Here is a 10,879-nt window from a genome sequence, read left to right as displayed (position 1 = left end):
TTTATTTCATGGCTGCAATCAGCATCCGCAGTGATTTTGGAGCCCAAAAAAGACTGCCACTGTTTCCACTGTTTCCCCATCTATTTCCCATGAAGTGATGGGACCAGATGCCATGATCTTTGTTTTCTGAATGTTAAGGAAATGCAAATCAACACCACAATGGGATATCACTTCATAATCATAGAATGGTTATATAAAACAAACAAACAAATAACAATTGTTTGTGAAGATGTGAAAAACTGGTGGTACAGCAACTTAGAAGAAAATATGACAGTTCCTTAAAGAGCTAAACAGAGAGCTTCTGCTCGACCTAACAATTCCTTTCCTGGGTATATTCTGAAAAGAACTGAAACACAGGTTTAAACAAAAACCTGCACACAAATGTTTATAATGGCATTATTATAATAACCAAAAAGCAGAACCAAGCCAATATCCATTAGCGTATGAACAGATAAGCAAAATGTGGCATATCCATATAATGGAATGTTATTCAGCCACAAAAGGAAATGCTACAACATGGAAGAATTACCTGTTAATATATCTCACCTTATATAAGATGGAATCAGCTTAATCTCAAAGCCTCCCTGGCCTCTGGTCTAGCTCTGGTTCTAGTAATAATTTCTGCCACAGTTGCATTAATGAAGAGAGTTAAGAAAGATCTAAATTTCATGCTTTAGAAACACATACTTTTATTTTTAAGAAGATATACAGATAGTGGTGAATGTAAAAGAATAGCATATTTAATATGTACATATACAGCATCTTAAAAAGGAGACTTGGTATATCTTTGTGTTACATGTAATAAAAGAATCATGGTCCCTTCAGAGGATTTTTGTTTGACTGTTTTAACAGATACATTCTTGAATTTCTTCTTTATCCTTCCTGTTGACATCAGCCTCTCTGACAAATTCTGAAAATAGGAACATATAGAATAATACAAACACAAAGAATTTCCTTGTCTATTACAAATTTAACTCATGGCCTGGAAAAAGGAGATTTGCTGGGTCCTAAAGCAGGAAACTATATTCTCTCCTCTCTTTTTCTTGCTCATTTCTTATCATTCATAGACATTACACTGTGATTTCTAAGGCCTTCCTTCTTTTCCCTTAGTGACCATCCAGCTACTCCATGGAAACAACCTATTTATTTGCGCTGGGACCAAAGGGGAATTTCCTATGCCTAAGAGTTACAGATGCTGAAACAAAGGGCTGACAGAGGTTCTTACACCCCTTCCATAAAGGCGTCTCTGTCAAGGCTGAGTCTGGCACTGTGAGAGAATGACAGCTACCTCTAAAGCAAGGACTAATCCTCATATCTGCATGTCCCTTCTTATTTGGACATGCCTTTTAACTGCTTGTGAGTAAGAATCTGAGATTGTTCTTTATGTCTCTCAGACAAGAGTTCCAGAAAGGAATGCTTACTCTGTATTTCCAAATTTTGTTCAAAGGAATTATTTTCCTCCAGGAATTCTCCCTCTATCCAAATCCTGGTCAGGCAGGTGTCAAAAGGTCTGATGATGTTGGTCAAGGACATCTTTCCATTTCTCATTACGAAGGCTTTAAGCTCAGAGACCCACTGGTGATAGACAGGGCAGGTCACACAGCGAGAGAAGAACTCCTTAAAGTACTGAAAGGAAAGGAAGGTCCATTAGCTCAGGGATTAGTACTTTCTTTCCTCCACTCCACTCCATCAGAGCCTACTGCAGTTCCCACTCAGCACACTCACTCAGGGTTAGGGGAACAGGAAGGAGTTACTGATGGTCAAGGAGGCCCAGAAAGTCTGTTCTCAGATACAGAGGAACTGGAATGTTTTAGATTCAGAAGGAAAGGATGTAGGGAAATGTGTCAAACTATAGACAAAGCCAGAGTGGTCTACTGAGAAGGGCTAAGTGTCAACATTTTAATGGCTTTGGGTAGTAGCTTTTGCAAATCCAGTAAGAAATCCAGTCCTGATCTACATGCAAGAATATCTGGGAGGATACATGAGGTAGGTGGACAGTCTGTAGGTGGAGGGGAAAAAGGGGTTCAAGGAGGAAAAAGAGGCCGAGGCAGCAAGGAGGAGAGTAAGGAAGAGAGGCAGGTGGCAGAAAGGGTACCATGCCTTAGGGTTAGCTGAGGATCATGGAGACAGGTACCATGAGCGTTTGGCGGCGAGTCTCTGCGAGCGTGTGCAGGACGACATCCTCTGGCATTTTCTGTAACATTAGCACATGGCACTCGAGGAATCGGACAAAGCCATGGGAACCAAATAGCGAGGCATTGGTTCTTTTCACCAACTGGCGAGCCTTGGAGAAGTGGTACTCAAACTGATTCCACTGTGAGTCCTGGGCAAACCTGAAGGGAAAGAACCACAGCTCTCAGCTCTCTCCCCTAATTGCCCACTGTGGCTCCTCCACAGAACTGTCACTACTCTAAGGCTCTAAGACTTCCTTCAGTCAGATGTGTGATTCTGGCCAAGGCTACTAACTCACATGAAAGAAGGCTCAAAAGCAAACCAATGATACACAGCTTTGCCATGGATTATCTCACACTTAAATGTAACTCTAAACTGAATCCTTAATCTATGAACCCAAACCTCTTAAGGGACAAGAAGAACCCTTCCCATAACGTGGGGGGAAATGGGAGGTGAATGGTCTTTAGAAATGGGTTGGAGATGTGGAACCATCCTGCCTTGGAGGGTACAAAAGGCAATAGCTTAAATGAGTTCACGGTGTCTTCAAACTTACCCTTTCCCACAGCCCTGAGTAAGACTCTGATACCCTACATTACCACATGGCCAGAGAGGAGTGGACCCCCAGCATGACATTGCTCTGAGAATTTAGAATGCAGCTGTGCTCATAGTGTTGAATGAAATGCAGACATTCCCCAAAGGGCCGACACAGCCATCCTGTGGACAGAGAAAGTAACCAGGGTAGTAGTATGAGTTGTCAACTATAAAGTGGTATATAAGGTGTGTGGTCCAGGGGAGGAGACAGCACCTGAAGAGCAGACACCCTGAATCACAATGTGGTTCCTAGACTTTAAGGAACAAGAGCCAGGAGCAGAGGCCACGCCCAAAGGACAGGCCCATGAGTGCCTGTGTTCCAAACCTAGGGCCCCACCTGAGGACTGAATCCCTCAGGAATACAGCAGAGCCCTGCACAAGATTTACCTTTTCCGTAGAGCAGCAGATCTAAGCAAGCAGAGTAGAAGCAGGCCTGGCCAAGGACATCATGACTCTGGGAAGTGAGTGCCCACTGACTCTTCAGCACATGGACACACAGATCAAATCTGCCAAGAGACAGAGCCACTGGGACCAGCTGGAGAACGGGAAGGGCTGTACAGGAGAGGACGGGATCTTACACCTTCAAGGTGGCCTAACAGCCCTTAGATCTCCGTACCGTAATTCTATTTATATAGAGAACATCTGTGCCTGGGATCAGACCCGTCTCTAACCAAAGGAAGTGGGAAAATGACTCTGAGACAACCTCCAGGGTCTTGAGCTACTGCAGTTACCGACCTCCCTGCAGTAAAACGCATGCGGTGGGTGGAGGGGAGGGGGGAATATCTAGTGCCCAGACTCTGCATTTCTACTCCTGACCCCTTGAAACTTAAGATGATGCTTCCTGGAGGACCACCGGAGACAGTCCTGGCTGTGGAGACAGAACAGCTTCTCCCTCTCCACTCTACACTGCTCTGGCAGGTCATACTCTCCCCTCTGAGGCAACAAATACAAAGGACAGAAAAGGATCTTAATACTTCTTCTTCAGAAATGCAGATCTGAAGAGAACTGAGAGAACCAGATTCTCCAGAGCTGGTTTCTTGAGGTGTCTGCATATCTCATGAGCTTGAAAACCTAAGGAGGTTAAAGAGCATCATGAGGTCTAGAGGTGCGCCTGGCCTCTCTAAAAGTCCCAGGCCCACCAACCCCAGGCCCCATTACCCAGCTTGATGGAGAAGTCGAGATGCCCAAGGCAGAGTTTGGTGTAGGCCAAGGCCTGCATGAGCTGGGCTGTGGCCAACAGTCCCTCCCTGGAGAACCAACACAGGCTGCTTTTCTGAATGGCCAGCTGCTCACGGTGCAGCCACTTCTCCTTGTCACCCATGTTCTGGGAGAACTGGGAGAGGGCCACATAGGTAGAGACAACCTGTGGGACAACAGACATGGGGTGAATATCCAGACTGCACAGTCAGGCTGCAGCTCCATTGCGTCCCTTTTCTGGTAAGAGCCCCCGCGTGCCACCCACTCCAGTGTTCTTGCCTGGAGAATCCCAGGGACGGGAGATCCAGGTGGGCTGCCGTCTGTGGGGTCGCACAGAGTCGGACACGACTGAAGTGACTTAGCAGCAGCAGCAGCACTCCTGGGGGCCACTTCTCACCTCAACTCCAGCTATGAAAACATGCTCCTTCTCACCCCTCCATTTCTGATTCGACCATTCTCACTGCTTGTTCGTTAAACAATCAGCTTCCTCCATCTGCCCTGCTTCTTTTCCCTAATCTAAGACTTTCCCCTTCAAAACGCTGGTCAAATGGCACCTCTTCTGTTTTCTCTAATTGAAGCCTCGAATTGCTCCTTAGAACTCTATAGAACTGCTGCCTAGATCTCTGTCGTCAGTTGTGTGTACATCTGACATCATTTGATGACACTCTTGAAACTCTGTCTTCGTTAGATTTCCAATATAAGTAGACTCTGTGACTCCTCTTCTAAGAATTTTCCAACAGCTTCTCATCTTCTTTGGAGTAAAAGCCAAAACTCCCACAGTAGCCACAAGGCCTGTACCATCTGCCAACCCCTCCCTGGACTCTCTGACTCCCCTCCCGGCTCTTTCTCTTCTTCTCACTCCCCTCCAGTCACACTGGCCTCGGCACTCCTCCTCAGCACAGAGGGCAGGCCTTGTGCATTCACTCTGCCTTCCTCTTGCCCGCTCTTCTCCCAGGTAGCCTCTTCTCCCACGTGGCCTACTTTCTCACCTCCTTCAGATGGCTGCCCTGATGCTACCTGCTCGGTGAGGCTCTCCCTACCACCTTATGAAAACTGCACCCCGAGTTCCCAGAACTCTGTGTCCTCTGGCCTCCTCTTAATTTATTCCATTGCATTTATTATCACCTAACATACTAAATATTTCACTTATGTTTCCCTGGAACAAAGATCCAGCGTCTGGTACAGAGTAAGTAAAAGATGCTTAGTTGTGTTCGACTCTGTGACCCCATGGACTATACAGTCCATGAATTCTCTAGCCCAGAATACTGGAGTGGGTAGCCTTTCCCTTTTCCAGGGGATCTTCCCAACCCAGGGATCGAACTCACATTGCAGACGGATTCTTTACCCACTGAGCTATCAGGGAAACCCGGTATAGAATAGGTCTTCATCAAATATTTGTTGAGCAAATGGATAAATAATATATATATATGTATAGAGATAGACACTAAAATTAGGAAGACATATTTTCCTTTCTTCTTTTTCCCTAAGTCAGCAAATCTTATCCTTTTTTTTTGACCACTGGCTTGAGAATCTGATGGAAGCTATGACCCCTTCCCTACTTCTGATCACTCCTTAAATACGCTTTTGTACACACAAATACACACAAATGTCAACATTCAATTCAGAGGGTACACAGACAGCCTCATACATGAAAGCCTCCCTATAAACTGCAAACTGAGAACCCTGCTCAAACACACAATCAGCAATGTCCTGTTAAGTCTGGGTTACCATGGAACCATGCTTAACCAGGGACTTGACGGGGCCTCTCCCTCTAGCATTTTAGGTTTCTGAGTGAGGTACAGAGGTAAAGCAAGGGCGTGCTTACCTGGGCTTCACCAGGAAGCTCCTTGACTGAATTCTTCTGCATAAGAGCGGCCAGGCAGGCAAACCTGCGGCTGCTGGCTGTGGCCTCCAGGCTGTAGAGCTGCCGGAGCAGGGAGAGACAGTGCACCTGCTGCTGCAGGACTGCCAGCTTCTTCTTCCTGGTGCGAAGCAAAGGGTGCTTAGCACGCCCTTATTCTTTACCAGTGTCCCCCATCCTTCCCCAGGAGAAATTGGAGTCTACTCACCCACAGACTTCCAGACTCAGAAAGATTCCTGGGAGCCCACTACACTTCTAACCTCATATGCTTTGTAAATTCATCCCTCTTGACCAAAAATAAGTTTTCTGAGAGGTTTTTTAAAAAAAGGTTCATTCTTTGAATTGTTCTTTTGGTTGAACAGATTTCCTATAGATTATTACAGCTCAATAACTAGGCAATGTTAATATTATGTGTATCTCTATCACAGAAATGACAATAAACTCCATATATGTGTCTGCGTACACACAGTACACATACATGTGTCTTTATTTGAAAAAGACAGGATAATACCATACTTCAAAGACAAAAGAGGTATTCATTCTGCTACACTGAATTGGCCCAGAGAGGAAGGTAAATGAATGAGAACTGTTCATATGCCTGAAAAGAGGAGTCTTAGAGTCAAATAGGCAAAACTCCAGCCTAGGTCCAACTTTAGCTCTCTGTGACCCTAAATGGAACCAGGACAGGTTGGCAAGGCTTCTCACTTCTCACTAGGGTTGTTTCGAGGTTGACTCAGGGAACAGGAATACCAGCATTTTTCTAGAAATGTTTGGAAAATGACACCAAGCCAGGTCCAGGGAAAACTCCTTTTCAGCAGACGAAGGGCTCGCCTAGCCAGTTTTTTGGCCAGGGTGATCTGTCCCATGTTGAAACAGACCTGGAGACAGTAAAGTGAGAAACAGTAATGTAAACGTGAGAAGAGTACTAAGGAGAAGGTTCTGGATACAACACACCAGCTCTTATTTTGGAATGGGTACCTGGGCCCCGAGGTGCCAGAGGGAGCAGAGTTAGAGCAGAACCTGGATACACTGACAAGCACCCGTAGAGCCATGAGCAAGTAAAGGCGTGAGAAAATGTAATTATGGAGAAAGCACTCTCTTTTCTCATCTCCCATATGTTTGTCAGTGAGTAGTAGAGAAAGGCTATGATTTACAGAGCGATGCTGGGAGGCTCAGATGGGAATGTCTTTAGCTTCAGATGCCACAGAAAGCATCTGAGATATCACCAAATCTCATCACTCTCTTCATAAACAAGTTGTACCACCATAGTGTATGAGGATAGGAGCTGAGGAACTACACTGAGGTTATCATATACCTTCATGCTCTATGGCTAAATCCTCCAAGAAAGGGAACAAGTCTATGGTAATTTCTGAACAATCTTTGGAAGACTGTACAATAATTCCTTCTTAAAAATGGAAAGAAATAATTATTTAAAACTTTGCTTTCCTGGTGGCTCAGATGGTAAAGAATCTGCCTGTGGTGCAGGAGACCTGGGTTTGATCCCTGGGTCAGGAAGATCCCCTGGAGGATGGCATGGCAACCCACTCCAGTATTCTTGCCTGGAGAATCCCATGGACAGAGGAGCCTGGCAGGCTACAATCCATGGGGTCACAAAGAGTCAAACATGACTGAGTGACTAACATTTTCAAAGACCTTTTGGTTGAAACACAAATAATACAACACTGTGGACTACTGTAACATCCCCTTTGGTGTTCAAAGGCTTTATCCACATTAGGTTTATTCTCCTAACCAAAGTATCTTAAGGTTTACACTGAAATTAATTTTTACTTACTTTTTAAAAATTTTAAACCTTGGCTCTCCAACAAAAATCCCCCATAGTTTTATGGAGTCATTATTTATAAATTGATAATCATTCCAACACATTTTGCTCTGTTGGATTTAATAGCAATGAGGCTGGGAGAAGTTGCTGAGCTGTCCTGAGTTATTCATACAGAATAAATAAGTTTACTCCTATCTGTCATTTGACAATGGAATGTCTCATGCCGTGCTTTCCCCAGAGTTTTTATTTGTCATACAAATCTTATTCCTTCAGGAAATTTGTCATAACTGATACAGAATGATCTAACAAGGTACATTATATATTTTTTGGCTGCAGTGCAGCCAAAGATCTTAAGTTTCCTGACCAGGGACTGAACCCTCCCGCCCACTTGCCGCTGGAGTAGAAGCGTGGAGTCCTAACCACTGGACCACCAGGGAAGTTTTATTTACTGTTAAAGCAAGATGTGGAATGGAGTACAGAGAGCTCCTATTTGTATTTAACAAAAGAAGTGGGTAGATTATATACATTTATGTATGCTGAGCCCCTCTGGCAAAATACATAAACAGATATGTAACACTGGAGGGAGGACACAGCAGCTGAATGGTATAGGGTTGAGCGGGGAGAGTGTGAAAAGTATGCTCTTTTCCTTCTAGCTTTATTGAGATATCTTTCACACATAACATTGTGTAAGTTTAAGGTGAACAACGTGATGATTTCTTTAACTGAAGCATAGTGACATAAAGCGTTAGTTTTAGCTATACAGTATAATATTTCAATATATGTATACACTGGAAAATGATCACTACAACAAGTTTAACACCTATCACTACATATAATTACAGTCTTTTTCTTGTGATGAGAACTTTTTAAGATCTACTCTCTTAGCAACTTTCAAATATACAACACAGTATTGTTAACTACAGTCACAAGCTGTACATCACATTTCCAGGACTTATAACTGGAAGTTTATATCTTTTGATCACTTTCACCAACTTATCAACTATGCAGGGGTGATAAGGGATTAGAAAGTGCTCTTTCACTTTTGACATGTGTTTCTACGTTTTGAATTTAAATCACATTTATAACTGCTCATAAAAAGCAAAGAGACTTTAAAGGAAATAATAGGGTAATCCTTAAGGAGAAATACCACACACTTCAAGGTTAACCCCTGCCCTCACCTCTGACTGGAGACGACAGAAAGTGGCTTCTTCAAACTGACAGATCTTCACCTTGTGCTTTTTAAAAAACGAGAATGCGGAAGGTTGGCCCAGAAGACTGCTTGCCTTCCTCAAATAAAAGAAGGCCTCCAAACAAGAGAAGGGGAGGAGAAACTGGATTAGGATTTGGATGCTGCTAAGCGTGTGATTAGGACAACGGCTGGACCAAGGCTATGAAGAATCTGAACTGTGGCAGGATTTAACTGGAAACGGGGAGCTGGACTGTGCGGAGGCATCGAGGCAACGCCGGTAGCACACGGAGCTCTTCACTGCCACACTTCCGCTTCACGCTCTCTCCTAGACCCCTTACAGCTCCTTCCTCTCTCCCACTTTCCTCCATTTTTTCATTTTGTTAAGAAATCCCAAGCAAAAATTTCCATTTTTTCTTTTTGGTAAGAAATCCCAATCAAATCCCCCCAAGTCATAGGGCTCAGCTCAGGGGTAGAGAGCACAGCTTGCTTACCATGTAATTATCTGACAGATCCAAGGAGGCAGCGGCAGATTCCAGCAGGTAATAAAATGCACAAGTGGTTTCTCCAATGACCAGGCAGTGCTGGGTGAGTGGCGAGAGCACTAACTTCAGGACTTCCCTACAGTGGCAGGGCTTCGTGGTCAACATGCCTTTCTTGGGGTTGGTCTGAGCCAGTTTCCTGTTCACTTTATCCAGGAACTCTTCCTCTGTTCTTTGTGGAGAGAAGATGAAGAACTAACAGTGGCCATACAGCACCCACTTTTGCTGAGGCATTACCAGGTCCGAAAGCCACTTTGTCTGGGAAGCTTTCCTTTATGATTCATTAATCCTATGTCTATCCTTCTCCTCCACTGATCCACAAGGTTTTGAAAGACAGGGACTTTGTTCTTAATGGCAAAGCCCTATTAGGGAGTTTTAAGAACCTAAAGCCAAACTAAGTACCTTACAAACTAAATGGGAAAAGACCACATCTCAAGAGTAAACTAACACTGTGCTCCATGAAAACATAAAAATGATACAAAGCAATAAGTAATAATAAATTTATCTATCAGCCCATTTGAACTCTATCATGGCACATGTGAATATTATTTTATGCAATAACACCATCTTATTCTATAAATACCCTGCCATTCAGGTAGGCAAAATTACCTCCCTTTTACAGATGAAGAAATTGAAGCTCGGAGAGGTTAAATGACTTAAATATGACCTCGCAGCTACTGATATGTGTGCTGTGCTTAGTCGTCCAGTCACGTCCAACTCTTTGTGACCCCATGGACTACAGCCCCCCAGAATCCTCTGGGCTTCTCCAGGCAGGAATACTGGAGTGGGTTGCCATGCCCTCCTCCACGGGGTCTTCTCAACCCAGGGATCGAACCCAGGTCTCCCACATTACAGGTGGCTTCTTTACCATCTGAGCCACCAGGGAAGCCCAAGAATACTGGAGTGGATAGCCTATCCCTTCTCCAGGGGATCTTCCCAACCCAGGAATCGAACTAGGGTCTCCTCCAGTGCAGGCAGATTCTGAGCTACTAAGTAAAACCAAAACTAGAGTTCACCTTTCTGAACTACTAGTCCAGTGCATTTTTCACAGGCACCACAAGTTCAAAAGAGGTCTGAACTCTGAGATAGAATGACTGAAAAAGTGAGAACTGAGGACGGTTTTGGATAGTGAACACTCTGATAAGTAGAAGGATGTAGACGTCACTGAGTATTTTTAAAAGGGAGAATTGTGTGAGCAAAGGCACATAAAGGATGGGGATGATTAATGTAGAATATAGATTTTTGTTTGAAAACTGTAGGAAATCAGGTTGAATAAATGATAGGAAACTTGAGAGTTGCTGGTGAATTCAAGGTAGGAACTTGAAAAATTGGTAAGATACACATTAGAAAGCCAGGAAGTACCTGGTTATGAAATATAAAATTATTTTAATATCATCTGGGTTCAAAAGTAATTGAGCAGGCAAATCTATAGCTGAAAAAAATGTTACGTGTATAATACATTTGAGAGATATTAAATAAAATTTTCCTGAATCACTAAGAAATAATTTCCCTATAAACAATCAAACAAGGCCTTTCTGATGCACTGTTAA

General features: G+C 43.8%; 1 protein-coding gene across 15 annotated transcripts in view; it reads right to left on the bottom strand.

The window, feature by feature from the left end:
• Positions 1–226: 226 nt before the first annotated feature.
• LOC129543488 (adenylate cyclase type 10-like) overlaps positions 227–10,879 on the bottom strand; it is a 38,535-nt gene continuing 27,882 nt past the window's right edge. For 11 of the 15 annotated variants that reach the window (XM_055406608.2, XM_055406609.2, XM_088831053.1 and 8 more), the window contains 11 exons: positions 9,282–9,501; positions 8,780–8,905; positions 6,527–6,699; positions 5,786–5,942; positions 3,922–4,126; positions 3,738–3,834; positions 3,151–3,269; positions 2,769–2,886; positions 2,135–2,333; positions 1,422–1,626; positions 651–910 (listed from right to left, as the gene is read on the bottom strand). In XM_055406608.2, the coding sequence (XP_055262583.2) occupies positions 846–910; positions 1,422–1,626; positions 2,135–2,333; positions 2,769–2,886; positions 3,151–3,269; positions 3,738–3,834; positions 3,922–4,126; positions 5,786–5,942; positions 6,527–6,699; positions 8,780–8,905; positions 9,282–9,501 (1,684 nt within the window). In that variant the 3' untranslated portion in view covers positions 651–845. The other 4 variants (XM_088831052.1, XM_055406610.2, XM_055406612.2 and 1 more) reach the window with 4 other exon arrangements.

The sequence above is a fragment of the Moschus berezovskii genome, chromosome 23, assembly GCF_049115385.1.
Source record: "Moschus berezovskii isolate FMDL1 chromosome 23, NW_MosBer_1.0, whole genome shotgun sequence".
Taxonomy (NCBI): Eukaryota; Metazoa; Chordata; class Mammalia; order Artiodactyla; family Moschidae; genus Moschus; species Moschus berezovskii.
This window is presented reverse-complemented; position numbering and strand designations above follow the sequence as displayed.